The sequence below is a fragment of the Corvus brachyrhynchos genome, unplaced genomic scaffold, assembly GCF_000691975.1.
Source record: "Corvus brachyrhynchos isolate BGI_N302 unplaced genomic scaffold, ASM69197v1 scaffold764, whole genome shotgun sequence".
Lineage (NCBI taxonomy): Eukaryota > Metazoa > Chordata > Aves > Passeriformes > Corvidae > Corvus > Corvus brachyrhynchos.
In genome coordinates this window covers 199,594-218,081 of record NW_008237628.1, presented here as the reverse complement: position 1 = coordinate 218,081, position 18,488 = coordinate 199,594, and the positions used below count along the sequence as shown (strand labels likewise).

Here is an 18,488-nt window from a genome sequence, read left to right as displayed (position 1 = left end):
CACCACGGAGGCCAGCAGGAGTGGTGCTGGTGCCCTGACACTGGAGCACGGTGCTCTGCTGAGCTGTGCTCATGGCATGCCAAATGCAGCTACACAAACCTGCAGCTGGTTTGTACCTTCAAGTACCTTCATATCTGACATGGTTCATTTCAGCACTGGGATGCCATGTTTAAGAGACATGTTGGAACTTTACAAACTGCTTTTTAAGGAAAACATGGTTTGTGTTTGTGTTTTTACATGGAAATGTAATGAAAGAAAGATGGCTGGACTTTATCTGAACATGTGTTTTGGAATATGTCTTGTTTTAGTGCTCTTTTATGGCCCTGTGAAACCAACATCCCTGGCTGAGTGCTTGGTTTAAATTTACAGAAGCGATCTCTTGGAAAATGAGGAATAATTCTCTGCTAAGGAAGACCAACAAGTTGCAATGCAGGGATTTGAAAATCAAAGGAGATAAGTATTGTTTTCCATGCTAAAAAGGCTACAAAGAAAGTCTGGTTCATTTTTGCAGGTTTGCTTTGTTCAGCTTCCATTGCAAACCCTGATTCCTGTCCTCCTCATCTTCCAGGAATTGCTTTGTGGTTGAATATGTGAATTTTCCATGGAAAGCCAAAACCATTTCAGCTTTTCCATGTGATTCAAATAGGTAATTGCAGATTGCCTAAGAAAACTCACTTTCATACAACACATTTGAGCCTTTTCTGCAAATATTTAGCTCAAAAATCAACACCAGTTCTCTGCCTTCCTGTACAGGTGTGAATGGGATTGCATGTGCTCTGAGCTGGAACAGTGCTCAGCTCCTCTTGCTGGAATACAGGGAATTTACTGTGCATTCTGTGGCAGTTTGGCTCAGATCCAGCCTAATCCACTCCTTCGGCTGGAGTGTAACAGCTCGAGGCTCACTGAGACAAGCAGGGGTTTCTGCTTGGCTTCCAGCGTCTCCTTGGGAGCTTCTGGAGAGAGGGAAGGTTTTCCCTTCAGATCACTCGGGGCAGCGTGACACTCGCAGACTCTGTGCCTCAAAACCCAAGGTGTGGCAGGGATGTGGTGGATAAAAGCTCGTTACCTGTCTACTCAACAAATCCTTTCTGGAGTGTGAGGCCTGGAGGCAATGCAGGAAGGAAATCCAAGTTGTCCACTTCATTGCTGCTGCTGATTCTGTGATTCCTTGGCTGTGCTGGGGAGTCTGATGGCAGGAATTGCTCTTTTCAGCCCCTGCCAGCAACCAGTTGTATCAGAATCGCTTAGGAACTTCTGTTGGACCTGGAGATGATTTCCTGAGTGGATGTATTTTGCCAAAAGTGCATCTCTTAACCTCTTTTCTGACTCTACCTGTAGTCCAGAGCCTGATGGTTTTAAAAGGCTTTATAAATGTATGGACTATCCACACAGAGTGTGACTTGTCTCATGCAAACCAGGCAATTTTTGGCAATTCTCTTGTTCCCCAGCCATCCTTTGGCTGGGGGACGTTGAAAAGCTGCACAGGGTGTAATCCAGACCATAATTATCTCGCTCAAAAGAATCCCACTCCAATTCTTTTCACCTCGGGGAACAAAAAAGTCCGTCCATGTCTGTTTTCTCCCTTGTTTTCAGTCACTCTGAGGTGCTCTGTGTGGTCTGTCGTTCTGCTGGAACGTGACGGCTTTTCCTGGAGTCCTTGTCCTGGGATTGTCCCCTGAGGTGGTGTGAGCGTGCTGGCACAGGGGACAGGATAACCTCTGGCAGTACCACGGCAGCTCCGATCTCCTGGAGTCCTTGTCCTGGGATTGTCCCCTGAGGTGGTGTGAGCGTGCTGGCACAGGGGACCCGAGCCACGGGGCTGGGAAAGCAACACCTTTCCTTCCTCACTGCTTTTCTGGCAGCGCTTCCCTCCATCCCGGCTGCCTCCGGGCTCGCGAGGACGTGTTGGATTCGCCTTGGGTGCCACTGGCACGTGGGGGGGGAAGTGCAGCGGGTGCTTGGCGTGGTCCCAGTGTTGGGAATCACCTGCCAAGTGTCCCAGGAGGACTCGTCTGTGTGGGATGTCCAGGTTCTCTCTGAAGTGCAATTTGGTCACCCCTGAGACATGAGGACAGAGTTGTACCCTGTGAGTTTCCCTACTCACATTTCCACCCTGCCCTACTCCTTCTCTGCCTTTTAATTCCAGAGCCACGGCAAAAGCAAAACACACTTATCCCACGGAGTAGAAAAGAAGCATTCCAGTAACTCTAGGACCTATGGGCTGCCTCAGAGGCCACCTCTTCTGTAACAAACATTTTTGATAGTACAAAAAATAGAGAAAATTGATCCCTGCTTTGGACTTGGAGGACTGACCCCTCTGTTTGGGAGCTGAAGCCCCAGTCTAGTTCAGAGAGTGGTGTTGGTGCCAGCAGGCCTCGAGCAAGAGAACTGGGTGTCTGCTTCTGTGCTGTAGGATGCTTCCCTTCACACCACAGTGAAACGGTTTCCTTGAATACAGCCTTGTCCTGCCTCAGGTGAGGAGAGGCTCTTCTGCTTTCTGTGCTCGTGCAATGAATGTCTTTCTGGAGAGTCTGGAACGACGTCGTTATTACCCTCTAAGAAGGAGGAAGGAATTAATAATTGATCCTGGGGGGCTCTGGCTATTGGGAGGGGAATCTGCAGCCCAGTTTCGAATGTGAAAGCTTTAAAGGAGCGATGTCTGTAGAGGCTGCTGCGTATGTGCTTGTTACCGACACCGCGTGCCCTTTTTTGGGAGGCAAACCCTACCTGCCAGATCATTTAAGAGCATGAAATGAACCTACAACACCTGGGATGGAAGAAGAAAGAAATTCCTCAAGTTTAAACGCTCTCTGACTCGCCATCCCCTTAGCCTCCTAAGCAGGGCACTCCTGCTTTTATCTCTGTTCCAAATCCCACCGCAGGCCGATTGCAACTGAACTGGACATGACAGAGTACAAAGGGTGACATTTACAACCTGTCCTCGGCTTATCTGGCCCCCGGAGGCGTGGTGGCCTGGCCAAGTGAACCCCTGGGGCTGCCTGTCCAAACGCGTTATCTCAGCACGAGGCAAGCCTGGGTTGCAGTGACCTGCTTGCTCAGCACCTGTGGGCAAGGCAGGGAACTGGCTCTCTCTGCCCACGGGCAGCAGAGATTAAACAAGCTCCAGGGAACCAGGGAGAGGCTTCCCTACCTCTTCAGGGAACGCTGAAGTGGTTCAAGAACACTTTGTGCCAGTCTTGGGTACGGCTGCAGATGGTGCTTGGTCCTTCTCCTTCTCAACGCAGACTCTACAAGAGAAAAAGGAAGTTCAGTTCATTAGAAACTAACCCAGGTGGGCAACAAATATCAGCCGTGGAAAGCTCTTGGTCCCATGCTGATCAACACTGCTTCTATTCCCAGCCCAAAAGAGAGTCCCAGGTGGGCAACAAATATCAGCCGTGGAAAGCCCCAGCCCAAAAGAGAGCCCTGGGAATAGAAGCAATGTTGATCAGCATGGGACCGAGAGCTCTTGGGAAGTGATTTTCAAAACTGTGTCAACACTAAGGCTTGAGATGCTGCTTTAAGGGCTGCGGCTTGACTGCACAGGTCTGTCTTTATGCCAACTGAAAGACACTGTGACGTGCAAGGGAAACACATGAGTGCCTATGGATTGTAGCAATGGGAGTGGGATCCAGCAAAATCAATTGTTTTCACAAATTTTTGGTATATTGGCATTTGACTCAATTTTATTCTCTTGACACATTCCTCTTTTCCGCATCAATAAATGATAAATGCAGCCTGGAAATAATTTCTCTATTAATTCTGTCTCTCTCTGGAGACAGCAAAATGACAGCCACAAGAATTATAAACACATTTTCAATTACTAAAGCTTAATGGATGGAATCCTTAACCTGCTTTGCATTTGGATTTGGTCAATTGAAAAGCCACACCAGTTGTGACAGGAAAGGAACAGGCACATGTAAAAACTGTGATGTGGAATGCTGTGGGGATCAGCTGGAAATCTAATGAGAAAACCTACAGACAGATTTGTGGGCCCAAATTCTGTGCCTCAGAATCTTCCCCAAAACCCTTCCAATAGGCTTAACTTGTACTAATTAGCTACGGCCTCACTGCTCCAAGAGCAGGTTGGTTTTAGCTGCAGGGAATGACTGTCAGACTTTTGCATGAATTAGATATGGGAATGGTCTTTATAAGAAGTTTGTGTTCCTTTAAACTAAGGGAAAAAGTTCAACTGTAACTGCTAAGTATTGCTCCTCAAATTCACAAAACTTGGAATCTTGATGTTTGTGAGTGCCTCTTGGCCACATCAACTCTCTAAACCAATATGTAGCCGTGACTTATAGTGGCTGAATGTTCAAATCTTTCAAGTGTAACAAGATTGGTGAGTCTTTCTGTTCAAGTTTCGACCCAGTATCTCTGAATATTTCATCCCACAGCCTGTAGAGTACTCCTGGTTCAGGAACCACAGGCACAAAGCTTCTTAAGGCCAAGAAACCTGCCCTTGTGAAATGCCTCGTTACACAAGGGCCCTTCTAACAGTGCAAGGGGCTCTGTTGAAGTCAAGACTGGGGGGGTTTGTGTAATGAAATGAAATATGTCCTAGAAAATAGCACTGCTTTGGTGGCATAGGACCGGGAAATGTCTCTCTGGGGAGTTACCTGGAGTGAAGGGCATGATTTAGGTGGTGAGCTTTTCAGAAGAAAATTTAAAACATTTTTTAAAAAACTAATTAAGACATTAAAAGTGTCTTAAAGCAGGGCTATTTGCAACTCTTTGCAAATGAAGAGATGCTTGATTTGTGGCTGGTTTAAAAATAATCTTTTTTTGTAGAAGAGCGCCTTGCTAGTCATCTTACTGAGATCGAACAGTACTTTTGAAACCTTTCTTAATATGCAATTACAATGGCTGAAGTAAAGCCTAAAATCAACCTAAAATCAAGGGTGTTAAAGTCTAGATAAACGTCTCACCATCTTTCATATTCTTTCATACAAACTTTCCAAGAGCAATAAACAGGAAAAAAATCTGAAATATAGACTCTTTGCCCATATATTCTACTTAGAGTAGCCATTTGGTGTAGGGAGCACTACAGAGCTTTGCCTTATGGTAGTGACTAGCAGACAAGGACAGGTGCAATTTTATAAAGCCTTTATTTATTATTCTTTTTTTTTTTTTTAAGTAAAGGAATTGAAAAGCACATAGTTTGACAAAACACCGAAGATTCATGAAATATTCATTCAGTACCAAAGGAAAAGGGGTAAGGGGTGGGAGAAGTTACATGGAAGGGTTTTTTTCTTCATATTTTTCCCACTGGCAACCTAGATTGGAGAGACAAAAGGGAGTATTCTGTAAAATGGCAGCATACTGGTAGTACTTCAACTTTTTGTGCCCTGTGCAGTGGCAGATGATAAAATATTAGGGAAAGCAGAGGTGGTGGTTAAAGGGAAGCTGGATGCTTTTCGGGGATGAAGAAGTTAAGTGGATGGAAGAAGGGTGGGCAGGGAGGGGCAGACAGACTGACGGACAAATGTGCATTACTGCAGTAACCTACCTTAGGTTAAGCACCAATTCCCAATGTGGCTCTGCTCTGGACTATTAGGGCAGCACCCTAGGAAAAGGAACACAGACAGTTGTGAGAGAGCAACTAAGGAGCAAAGTAGCTTGTGCTTGAGAAGGAACTGTTAGAAACTTAAACTCGTGCCTGAATTATGGTTCAAATGATAATTCTAATGGTACTTCCTGACCCTAGAACCCATGTGCCCCTGGATGTTGGGTATCTTTCAATTTTGCCAAAGTAGAAAAGAAACTTTTGGAATGGATTAGAGACAAAATAATTCTTTCCTAAGTTTTCTCAATATATTTACCTATGCAATACTTCAGATATAAATAAAAAATAATTCAATTAATAAGCAGTTTAAGATATTAGTAATAGTTCTACTACATTATAATGAGGTTGCTACTGGAAACCTGGCAATGCAATATGGCTCTAGATAAACTTTTTCTGTGACATGATCAGCTGAACTCTCAATATATCTAATTGCTAGGCAGTTCTGAGAATTGATCCAGATGCACATTTTACTGGTAATCCAAGAGTTCTGTAAGGATCTGTAGCACAAAAAGAAGTTTATGTATGCTAGAGATAAAGTTTAAATTCTGCACATGGGTATTTTTCAACTGTGGCTTGTAGATACTTGGCTCTTCTGACAAGGCCCTGAAGAACTTCATCTAATCTAGGATTTAGATGTGCTTTGAGCATGTGGTTTGCCTAAATTACCTCCAGAACAACCTCTCTACGTGAAATTGTTCAGTGACTATCATCTGTGCAGCCAAGATGTACATTAAGCTCTGCACATTTATTTTAAGGGCACACAGACAAGTGTCATAGCAGTTTGCAGAACCACTTCTAGTGCACAGTTTCCAGGTTCCTGTATACGTGGTTTGGTTTTTTTTTTGGTTTGGGTTTTTTTTGTGTGTGTGTGTGGTTTTTTGTTTTGTTTCTTTTAAAAAAGGAGATAGAAAGTACCTCTTCCCCAAGGCACGCATCAATATCTGACTGCTTGCAGCACTTTTCCATCATGGCAGTGAAACCCCCAGCAATTGTCTTTAGTTGTTCTTCTGTCATCTGGGGCTTGCGCTTGATGAGGTTGACGAGCAATCTGAAAACAAAGCCACAAGACACAGTTAACGTTGCCTGCTGTAGTTGGATTCCCCAGTTTACAAGACACCATTCCCCCCCAGGCACAGCTCATTTATGAGGGTTTTTTTTGTCATGCCTAGATGAGCCTGTGCCTGTTGGTGACTCCTAACTTCCAGTCTAACACAACCATCTGTTTGCTTTGTGTTAACTCAGTTACAGGTGGGGAAAAACTTAGAGAAATGATCTGTATGTTGTCTTAGTTAAGTACATCTCAAGACTTGCACAGGCAGCGGGCCTACATGAAACTGGTCAGTTAAGAGAGTGATTTTACGTGAAGAAAAAAATCCTATTTTTCCTCTTCCAAACTACATGATGTTATATGCTGACCAGGTCAGTGCAAACACATAGTTCCAACTGGTTTTCTCTGTCACTAGTGAAGCCCCAGTCAGATGACAAAACAGAGTGTCTGTAGCTTCCTTCTGCACCCCCATAAGTGCTACACTTCAAAAGCTTTCCTACAAGGTATTTCTTGGAGCTTACTTCAGCTGCCCTTCTTCGCGCTCAGCAGGAGGAGCACTGCACATTTTCTCATCAAAATTGAACATCATGGGGTCAAATGGTGGAGGCACATATTTGGTATCTACACCCATGGCAGTGAAACATGGTCTCCTGTAAGAGTAGAGTTCGTTGCAGCACTGTGAAACCTGGTCATTGATAGGGGTGCTCTCCTGCCTCTTGCACATATCTTCAATGATGATGCTCAGCTGAAAAGAAAAGGGCAAAGGTGAGTTACATCTTCCCAAAACCACAGGAACTAGGTGATGTTTGTGTTACGAGAGCACAGCTGGAAGTGGGAGCTATTGGATCTAACACCTGCTGGGAAATGGCATATGTTTGAAATTTAAAATAAATAGGTTTTCCTGGACTAAGGCATTTCTTCATCTGCAAACAGTCTGGGCATTGGGCTACAATCAGTAGGTTTGAAGGTTTCAAGACACTGCTTAGCTTTTCCAAATGCTACCTGCCACAGTCTCAATCATGGAGTTCTGGGCAACCTGGTCCAGTGGAAGGTGTCCCTGCCCATGGCAGGCTGTTGGCACTGGATGATCTTTAAGGTTCCTTCCAACCCAGGCCATTCTATGGTTCTATGATTCCTGATTCTATGATTCTATGAACTTACTTTTGCTTTCTGAGGGAAAGCAAAGTTTAACTAAAATTTTCACAAGCTACCATCAGATAGCTATTTAGGCTCCACATCCATTAAAAAATGAACAGACTGGGAATTCTGTTAGGCAGATGCTTACCATGGTGTTTATGAAAAATCACTGTGTTTGCTATCTCGCCAGAATTCAGTATTTTTGCAAACGGGAAAAATCTCAAAGAGAAGAAGGGAGAAGAATAAATCTGTGTACTCACATAGTGCTCAGAACAAGACATGCGTTTCTCCTCAGGAAGACTGCAGCACTTGTTGCCAACGGCTGTCATTTTCTTCCCAATTTCAAGCAAGGTGTCAGTTGATACCTGAGGCATTTTCTTAGTGTAGCGGACCAGAATTCTGACAAAGACAAATTAAAATGACTGTTAGTAGAGCATTCTTCAAATGTGAGCACATCTGGCCCACTGAAGGGAAAACAGAAGTGAAGATCAAATCAATCTGCCCAAAGCAGCCAGTGTAATTCATTACACTCCAGAATATTTATCATGAGCTGCTCACCCTTTAAGGAAGTCTGCCTCGCCATGGGTATTGAACAGCTCACAGTTTGTCTTCACAACATCCTCAGTTTCCTTGATATGCTTGTTCAGGTCCTCTTGCTGGAAACAAGTACAAACTTATTAGTAATATTAGAGCAGGACTTGCTGTTAACGATGCCTTAGGTTTTAACTTTTATATTTTTCAAATCCTGTACTGCTTAGTATGTAACTCTGAAACTTCATACAGCCTGTCAGCTACTGTCCTCTCATGCTGGTTGGACATAAAAAACCCTCTCTAGGTTTGCACTTCAAGGACACCTTGCTGTCCCAGGCCCCAAAATATGTAAACTAAAGCCTCTGACAGGGGGAGCAAACTGGGGATAATGACATCACTACCTGAAATTATAATTGGAGAATTAACCCTGATATGCAAATGGACCAAACTTATAAAAGTGTGAAAAACCTGCAACCCAGCGTCCATCTTGGGTGGAGCCCCTCGGAGGCTTTTGACTCCCAAGGTGTACCTTTGAAGGCCCATCAAATAAATACCTGCTTTTATTCTCATAATCTTGTCTAGCCTCTGTTTCCAGGTAGCCACTCCAAGGCATCAGTTACAGTCATACAAATGTAACTTTTGATCTCTTCTAAACCTCTTAACTACAAAATGCTCATTTTGCAAAGTTGATCACTTCCGTATAGCCAGGATGGTGTAGGCAGGATTTGACTCCCTTGTGGGTCTTAAGTTCTAACAGAAATTTCCTTGAAAAAGGCAGCCACATTTTAAAAATTTAATTTAAATTAATTACCTGTTGGACTTACTTTCTAAACAGTGGGGGTTTATGTTTATTTGTTTAAATCAAGTAAATATTTCAAATTACTATCATCCATGAGGGGGAACATCTCTTGGCCAAAGCTTTCAGGGACTCAACTTATGCTGTGTCTTGTGTGTGACTGAGTTGCAGATCAGACTTAAGTTGAGGGGTCTCTTATGTGCTGGCCATGCACATTCCCATCACAATCCATGAGCAGCCATACTCAATGTAGGCAGTGGAGCTCAGAGTATAACTGAGCTATTAATTGTCAGCCTCAGGACAAGCAGAACCACTTCTGAGATACAGAGGCATCAGACAGCTGAGTGAGACTAGTCTCACTGAAATACTGTAATGTGACCAATGAAATTACTCTGTGATCTGAGATAACCCTGTATCCTTGCCATGGGCCATGGACTGCTTCATCTTCCACCAGGACATTAACTTCCCTTGGGATTACTCTCTCCAAAAGCTTTCTGTCTGCTCTTCTGTAGGAGCTTCTCAACCCAATTCTTTCATGACAGGTACCAATCAAGCATTCTAGTCATCTGCAAACAAAGCTTTGCACCTACAGCGTTTCCGTAGCACTCAGCAGGGTTGTCTGTCTTGCAGCACTTATCCAGGAGTGTTTCATATCCCTTAGTAATCCTCATAATCAGCTGTGTGGAGAACTCGGGGTGTCTTCGTGAATATTCATAAACAAACCTGAAAGGCACGTGAGCAGACAGAGCTCCTGAATAATGTGCTGCTTTCATCAAGCACAGTGCAGTAATAACAAGGACATTTCCTCAGGTGGACAATGAGCTTGGAATGCTGTTGGTACTACTTACTCTGACAGGAATGCATCATGGTTTGGCTCATAGCTTTTACACACTTCCTTATCTTGAATGTATTTTTCAACTAGAGAGGGAAGATTGTCAGGTTTGTCATCAAAATCTGCCTCTATGATGCACCTGGTCCGTTCCACTACTGGCTTCTCGCAGCAAGGCTTGATTTTACTTGAGAAAATATCTTGTTTAGAGCACAAAGAGGTCACGAGCTCTGACTGTAAAATTAAAACATAGTATCAGACAAGCTATGAAATTATAATTTAAAGACAGATTAATTGATCTGCTCTCTCCACTTCAGACTCTTTCCTTTTCACTCACGTCACCTATTTACTTAGCGCTTTGCGAAAAAAAATGCTGCCTTCATACAAAGAGAAATAACTGGGGCATGAGCATGCCCTGTGTGTGCTGAACACGGTGTGCAGGGTGAATGGTTCCCTCCCTGATCCTAGAAACTCTGAGAATACAAACTCTGGAAAGCCAGGGCACATCACTGAGTGCTCTGTCACAGGGATGTCTGATGGATCTTGTCAGTCCTGATAAGATGCCCAGGTCTGAAAGAGGACAAAACATGATAAAACCCCAGAGCACTGGAACCAGCTGGCTCAACAAGTGTGTCCAAGTTTCAGTCAGCCAGGCAATATTGAAATCATCTCACTATTGCAGAGGTTTGTTAATCTGTTCTCTAGCATTCATTGGCACTACAGGAAAGCTGGATTAATGGCAGTACACTCGACAGGACAGGAGAAAAAACTGCAGCCTTTTTGCCTCTCCTTTCTTTTGCTTTATTTATGATTGAGTTGAAGTGAATAAATACCATCAAACAACCTCCCTGCTAAGTGTTCTGATTTCAGCCAAACACACTTGGTAGACTGTAAGCAACAGCTCCTTGTCCTCATGATCAGACAGGGCTATATCCAGAGCTGTGCTGAAACCTACTGCCAGTAACAGTCAGCTGTGCTGATCCTGAGCTTTTCAGTGCTTGAGGAACCTTCCAGCAGGGCTGAGTACAAGTTTAAGTTCCCTGGACTGTGAATGAGCAGCTGCACAAATTACTATCTCTCTAAACATTTTTCAAATATGCAAACATTGTTTAAAATAGTGAGTGAGCTTACCCAGTCATCCACACATTCTACCATGTCCCCTTCACAGCACTCTTTGTAGACATCCTTCACATCATGGACCATCTTAACAAGTTCTGGAAATGGAGCCTGGGGGTATTTCTGGCTCATACGAACAAGTTTACTGGGTAGAAAAGGAGAAAAAGACACTTGTTTTAAAGCACTGTAGGGAACAGAAACCTTGTAAGTCATTAACACATGATATGGTAGATCAGGATTGTTTCAAGAAAATACTCATTCTTCTCAACTTATTTCTGGTGGCTGAAAAAAAAGGGCATCAACATCTACACCAGTAAAGCCAGAAAGGAACAAATTTGTGGTTCTTCTGTTCTGCCTGAACTGTAAAACTCACACTCTAGAATTCCCGATCACTCTTGAGCGACTGGAAAGCACTCCAGATTACTTGGCACAGATAGATATAGTCCTGATTATACCTTTAAATCAAAGCTGACTACATCTATAAGATAGTCCTAGTCAATGTTAGTGTATCAGACTGGCCACAGAATGAAAGCACCTCTCAGTGCCCAGACAGATGATCCACTTATTAATTGTTAAAGCTTTTCTTTATCTTACAAACAAATGTTTTAACAACTGTGATTCTGCCAAATCTGACTTTTTGGTTGGCTTAAGGTTCAAACTAGCACCTTACTTTGCTGACTGTGTATGTGTCCATCACTGAAAGCTGTTGGCATTGGAACACACTGTAATCTCTGGTTCCGAGTGACACTCCAACAGTTAATTCTACATCTTCTGGACTGGTTCCAGAGATGGTTTCATTGCTCTGCAACTCTCACAGCTGAGCTTTTTCCTAGGTCTCACTCACAGGTTGACAAGCCTACATTTCATCCAAAAACGTGATTGGAACTTACCTTGCTTGGAAAGTCCTCTCACCATACTTGTCGAGGATTCGACATCCATGCTGCTGCTTCACTCCTATAAGCTTGGCTCTTTCCTTGATGACAACTGCCTGCGGTAACAGGACACACATTATCACATTAAACTGATTACATCCAAGGGATACAATTAATTCTGACCTGTCTCTTCAAGTTCTTCATGCAAAGATTTGCATAGACAGGAGAATTCTGCCTGTTTCTCACTCAGTTGCTTAGTGTTCATCCACAGGGACAAATTTGCTGTACCTTTGCATCCAAGCAAGCACCAATATCACTCTCTGGGCAACAGCTTTTAAGTGCATTTTCATACTCAGCAGCCAGACCCAGGATCGCTGGGGCATGCAAGAAGGGGTTTCTTCTTGCAACAGTATAGATGAAACTAGAAGGAAAAGGAAAGCGTAAGTTCCACGTTCCAGTGACAATAGCAAATGGCCTTAAACCTCTTGCAGCTTCTCTAACTTTTTCCTAGTTTAGAAATCTACTTTAGAAATCTAATTTAGTAATCTACTTTCAAAACATAATGCCTACTGATAGGAAATGCTCTGCTAAATCTCACTCTTCCCAAGGCAGGACTCAGTAACTGTGAGTGAAGGGTGAGCTCCTGATGTTGTCAGCCATCTGGTTTGATGTATAGCTGGTTTTTTAAAATGTATTGTCCAATACTGGAAAATTCTGATTTTCAGAGTGAAAAATACATCTATGGCCCTTTCGCCAAGATTTTATTGCCAATTTTTATTCTTCTTACTGTTATCTTTCTTCATTCTTGCCAATTACACCTATGGTAGTGGGAAGCTGGAGCAAGTAGGTTATTAAATCAGTACTGGAGACACGGTGAGTTTTCAGCAGGTTTGGGGAAGAAAAGTCATCCAAGATTTATGAAATGTGATCTTTAACCCCTGTTTCAAATGCAAAAACCTGCTCTTGCATGAAATGAGAAAATGTGATCAGGATAAGAAAGTAGAAGTGGCTGTTTTCCTTACTGTCCCAGGAGTGACACCCGTTCGTCCTTGTACTTGTTGCATATCACATCAGCAGCTGGTCTCTGGTATGGTGGAATGAAGTCTGGTTGGTGAACTTTGAAGGACAGGAAGCACTGATTTCTTTCGGGATCAGCTTTACCACAGCAGTCAGCCATGTCACCATATGAGTCGCGGAGCTTGTCAACTTGGCAGATTTCATCCAGGAAAATGGAGGGCTGTAAGGGAGGTGCCAGGGGTCAGAATTAGTGTTTATAGACAGTGGAATGTATTGTCTATTTATCTGCAAAAGAAAACCCAGGCTGAATAGTAAATATATTTTTACTGAGCAAGATTTAGACCATAAATCAAAATAATCTACTGCTTTTCACATAATTTTATAAAGTTTTATTTTATGTAGTCCGATATCAAAATGGTTCCAATGCTTTACTGAAAAAAAATTTATAATTTGAAATACTCTCTGCAAGACAGAGATACTCTCCTTTTACTTATAATTTGACTAAACTGAATTTTCAGATTAATTGAAGTAGGATTTGGAATTCTACTTGATGAGCAGTTTGGGAAGTCTTTAGGGAGAACTAATGTCTAGCTGAACCTGTTAGACATTCAGGGATCCTAAATACCTGCAAACTTCTTTTGTTACCTGATTTTAGAAGAATTTTTTCAAACCCTCATAAACTAAGTGCCTTAAATTAGCACACACACCTTTTCAAATCACCCCAGTGTGGAAATCCACACGCTTGGGTCACTTTAATACCTAGAATTAGGCCTCTACGTTACAGCTGGGGTTTTGTACAAAATGCTAACGTTTATTTTCAGGCAATGCTAACTAAGTTGAATGTGCCAAAGCGTGGTGTTTGGTCTCCAATATATGGCTCCATGGATCATCTAGGCATTTCTCAACGGCACAGTTTTAGAACCTGACAAAAACAAGTTCTCTAAGCACTAAAATCTGAGCATTGGCCAGTGACAATAGCCACACCCGAAAGGTTCAGGTATAAGTCCTCAAGGAGGGTGATCCTGGCAGCTGCACAGAGCGAAGAGAAATACAATACTGAAGGATTCACTGCCTACCAGTGCTTTTGAGCACTCGGGAGCATCCTCATTGGCCACACACTTGTGTGCCAAATCAACAACATCCTTCACCAGCTTAGACAGCCCCTCGTAGGAACATCTCTGGAGGTACTGGGCAAACGTGATCATGGTACTGAAACACAAAGCACAGTTTGGAATATGAAAATGAGAAACATACCAGGCAATATTTTCAAACGTGCTTCTGAATTAAACTTGTTTGTTCAAATGACATGCACAAAGGCTAACTAGAACACCATGCAGAGCATAGTGCCAGATCCCACATCTGTCTTCTTCTCACCTCCTTTCTGAACATGTTTTTAACCTTCCCAATAACCTTTTTACCTTCCCAATAAAAGAAGCCTTGCATAATAAATTAGAAAAAAACCAGAAAAGACTGTGATTGGAGTTTTCTGTCACTTTTACCAGCAAACTCATAAATGCCATAACCTAAGCTGGATTTGGTCACTGAGATCTTCAGGCTGCCTTCTCTCAGTACTTATGTGTCTGTCAGGGCCCTCTGTCTTTCCCAAAACCAGTTTCAAATGAAAACCACTGAATTGTCTCAGAAAACCTGCTACAGGTTTGTTTTTTGAGGTTGGTAGTTTGTTTGTGTTTTTTTCTGGCAATGTCTCAATGCAGCATAATTTCATTCTAAGGATATCAAACCTGTATTCCTCATGCCTATTTTATTTTCAGAGAAGGAACCAGAGTCCTTTTCACAAGGCTTGCAAGGAATTTTTTTTTCCAGAGAGCAATAAAGTCATTGTGACATTTGCAGGCCTTAAAATATTTCTAGGTTTTGCACAGTAACAGTAAGGGGCTAACTCAATGTTTCAGTGAGACATACACACTCCTTGTGAGCCCATACAGTGTGTCTTACTTTCCCTTTTCGGTACAATATCAAGAGAGACAGAAAAACAATCAGAAGCTGGAAGCTGAATGTTCACTTACACTGCCTTAAATGTCTCCTCCTTCAAGTCTTTGAAGCGGTGGGCAATCGGACTCTTGTGGTCTAGGAAGACAAACAAAGGGACAAGTGACGCTCACTGTCACACCGTCTGTGCTGGACCCCGAAAAATACATTCTGGGCACCAAGGGCCAGATTTTCACAAGGGTTCAGCATTCACCCAACTCTTATACTTAAGAGCGTAAGAATTTGAACTCTTTCTTGTTCGTTTGTCTGCAGATACCCAACTCTTATGTTTGCTTGTCTTTTTGAAGGAACACAAGCATATGATTTTCATAATTCTAATACAATATTTAACTCTGTAAGCAGCTACTTAATTCAGATGTTCAAAAAGACTGCTGGGACTTACTATCCAGGGTTAGCAAATGTGTCCTTTGAGTAACCACCACCACCAAACACTGCAAATAAAGCAATGTGGCTGCTGCTTGATTAGAGCAAACATTCTTCTTGGGAACACTAAGTTACTAGCTTGTCAAAAGACAGAACTTCCAAAAGCACAGTGCACCTGCTTTTTCCATGTTGGAAAGGAACAGATCCTGAGTCATTAACATCTGTTCATGCACCACATAGACGTTGCAGAGGGATGGCACCACACTCACTCGCCCAGTTAAGTTGTCCTGAGCGTCCTACCCATCTCCCCATTGTCTCTTCATTTAGTTTCAAGTCAATAATATTTTTCTGTTCAATATGGATCAGGCTCCCACAAATTGTGAAACTGTATTTAAAACGTTAAATTGATAGAACAAAGACTTCCAAGAGAACTAATTAGTCCTTTCTTACCTGCATCTCGTGCAGTTCTTTGCAGATTCCTGGATCTGGCAGAACTTAGGAGAAAAAGAAATGAAATTAATGCTAACCACTTCATGGTTTCAGGTTATGATGTGAGCAAAATTGCTCAAAAATGCTAGGAAGATTGAAAGAAGAGAATTTGCTTATATACCCTTCACTACCCATGCTTGTAAAATATTAACCCTCAAGCTGGCATTTGTAGATTTCCATTTGGCCTGAAGAAGATTACAAAACTTCAGCTGCCCTTGCCAAAAATTAATTTGATATTAGTTATTTATTCTGTGTTGTTACTCTGGGCCTTTTTGTCCTGAAGAGGTTGAACCTTCCAGCACCCAAAAAAGATAAAAGTTTTGCGTAAATTTCCTTATCAAATGACAAACAAGGAGTTCAAGGCATCAGACAAAAAAGTCATCAGGGCTAATTCTATAGCCTTTATTTTGCTAGTATTTGTTCAAAAGCAATGCATGTTGGTATTGTATAGTAACAACTCACTCAGATAGGACTCAGTCCACTTGACATTAGAGAATTTTAATTTTAAATCACTTTGTTAAGATGAGATGGCTAATCTAGACATCTAGGGCTGATTTGAGCACCTGAATTTGTTAGGTCCTGTTCTGGTTTTCTGTGGGTACTGCTGTTCACCAATATCCAGAAAACAGCCAAACACATGGGTAAACATGTGCAAGAGCTGTCATTTCAGACAATTTCTCATTTGTACTGACATCCTCCGAAGAGTAATGTCTTAATTAAGCGTCGCTCTCCTCCCAGAAAAAGTTCCTATTGATTAGGCAGTAACTTAGGAGATCAGACACAGGAAGAAACGTGCAGTTTTCACAGAGCCCCAGGACATGGAATAAAAGTGAAATTACTTTTCTAGGATACCTAGAGAGATGCTTCAAAAAATCCCAAGCAAGTATAAGGTTGAATCCTTGCTGAGTGCAAAGTGATGTAGCATCCCAGTGGGAAATACTATCATTTATTTTAATGAATTTATGTCCCCAGTGTCTGGATGTCAACCCACACAACTGCAGGTTGTGTGCTGCCTTGCAACTCTTTGCTTTGCGAGCACCCACGTGGTAGAGCTGAGTATGTGGTCTCCAAACACTTCCTTAGTCCTTAAGGTTCCCTTTTCTACTCTGTTTTTCTTCCTCAGGCGGGCAGTTTTGCCATAACTCTGTATTATTCCTAACGGGAATAGCAAGAACAATTCCATGATCGGTTTTCTGGAAATTTGCCTAAATAAATAAGTACATGCATAATACTTCCTTTTATTTCTGAGTGTGAGTTTTTAAAGACATTTGAAATAAAGCAAATGACATGTCTAAGCTCAAAATATTTGCAGGCAGTTTTCATTCAGGAAAATGCCAAGGCAATGCATCTTGTGTTTCAGAAAGGCTGTTCTGTTCTCCAGGAATAACCACATAAAACTGAGATGAGTTCACAGAGTAGTGTGATACAATGAAATTTCTACTGGCTGCTGCTGTTGCAAAAAATTTTTGCATTTTCCTGAGTCTGCTCCTGGTATTTCTGTAGGTAAAAACCAGCATTCTGTTAGTGATTTAAATGAACAAGGTTCTATTTTGGGAATTAAAAAGTTATTTGGATAACTCTTACTGAAGGATGGTGCAGGAAAGCTAGGTTGGGAGAAAAGCAATGTTAGAAACGTCATAATGTTAGACATTGGGATTGTTTCCAGGTGGTTGTAGCAAAATCCCACATTTCTGGAGAATGATGGGAATTAGGATGAACAATCTGGACCTTTCAGACCTGTGCTGCTTTAGCCTAACAAAATCTGAGGAAAGATCCTGTTAATTCAGTCTGTAATTATTTTACTGACCATATCCCTCTGTCAGAGAAGATCCATGTCCTTTCAAATCTTAAGGGAGCATTCAGTGGGACAGAAACACATGTTCAGGTATTTTGTGGATAACCACAAGGTAGGTAAACAACTGTGGTATTGGTGAATGATGTCTTAGAACAGCTCCTGAGATGCTCTCAGGCCATACCAAAGAAGTCTCCAGAAAACTACAGCTAAGGGATGGGAGGGCAAAGCTGAAATACAGCACAACGAATGCAATGTGGCACCTTGAAAGCTCTCTGGAATTTTCCCTTGTGGCATTGTGCAGTGTTAGCAAGAACACTCACTCCTGGTCCCCTGGAGTTAATATGTAAGTTTGGAATACAGGGTCCATGTTTATTTCTAGATATCTTCTGTTGTCTGTCCTGTACTTCATGCCAATGGTTCATATAACTGCTGAGAGCTGAACTCCAATGCTCATGTTTGTTTAACAATATTAAATATTATACTGAGCTTCCTGTTACTCAATGCTTTCATACTGTGTTGAGTTCACTCCAACAAAATTGTCCTGGTATTAGAGAAAGGAATTTATCAATGGCATTTTAAGATGATCCATTTTCACACTCATTTATGCCTAAAGTTACTGTTGATAACTAGTTTTATTCCAGGTGTGTGGAACCAAAGGACAGTAATTCCAAGAGTAATTGACCTGGAAATAAAAAGGATGCATAATTTAAAAATATTTCATCATACCAGCCTGTGCAAAGTGGAAGAGCAGAAACAAAGTGGAGCAAGATGTACTAATATGACATGAGGCTCTCGAGAAACAAATGTGATATATCATAAGAACAACTGTCAGAGCCCTTTTGGCAAGTAAGTCCTTTTCAAAGTAATCTCTCAAAACGCAAAGAACACAAGAAATCCTTTACTTTTGTGGCCCTCAATT

At 42.2% G+C, this 18,488-nt stretch overlaps 1 protein-coding gene and 1 long non-coding RNA gene across 2 annotated transcripts; one reads left to right on the top strand and one right to left on the bottom strand.

Annotated features, from left to right (window-relative positions):
• Positions 1-6: 6 nt before the first annotated feature.
• Positions 7-1,319, top strand: LOC108446170. The gene is made up of 2 exons (XR_001861293.1): positions 7-646; positions 754-1,319. It is a non-coding gene; the product is annotated as an uncharacterized LOC108446170 (long non-coding RNA).
• Positions 1,320-5,091: 3,772 nt separating this feature from the next.
• Positions 5,092-15,876, bottom strand: ALB (albumin). Its single transcript, XM_008631941.2, has 15 exons — positions 15,736-15,876; positions 14,940-15,000; positions 13,989-14,121; positions 12,918-13,132; positions 12,184-12,316; positions 11,914-12,011; positions 11,039-11,168; positions 9,927-10,141; positions 9,669-9,801; positions 8,310-8,407; positions 8,012-8,150; positions 7,136-7,359; positions 6,482-6,614; positions 5,510-5,566; positions 5,092-5,276 (listed from the first exon to the last, which is right to left on the bottom strand). Exons 1-14 carry the CDS (start codon positions 15,818-15,820, stop codon positions 5,516-5,518), a joined length of 1,848 nt encoding a protein of 615 aa, XP_008630163.1. The 5' UTR covers positions 15,821-15,876; the 3' UTR covers positions 5,092-5,276; positions 5,510-5,515.
• Between the last annotated feature and the right edge of the window lie 2,612 nt (positions 15,877-18,488).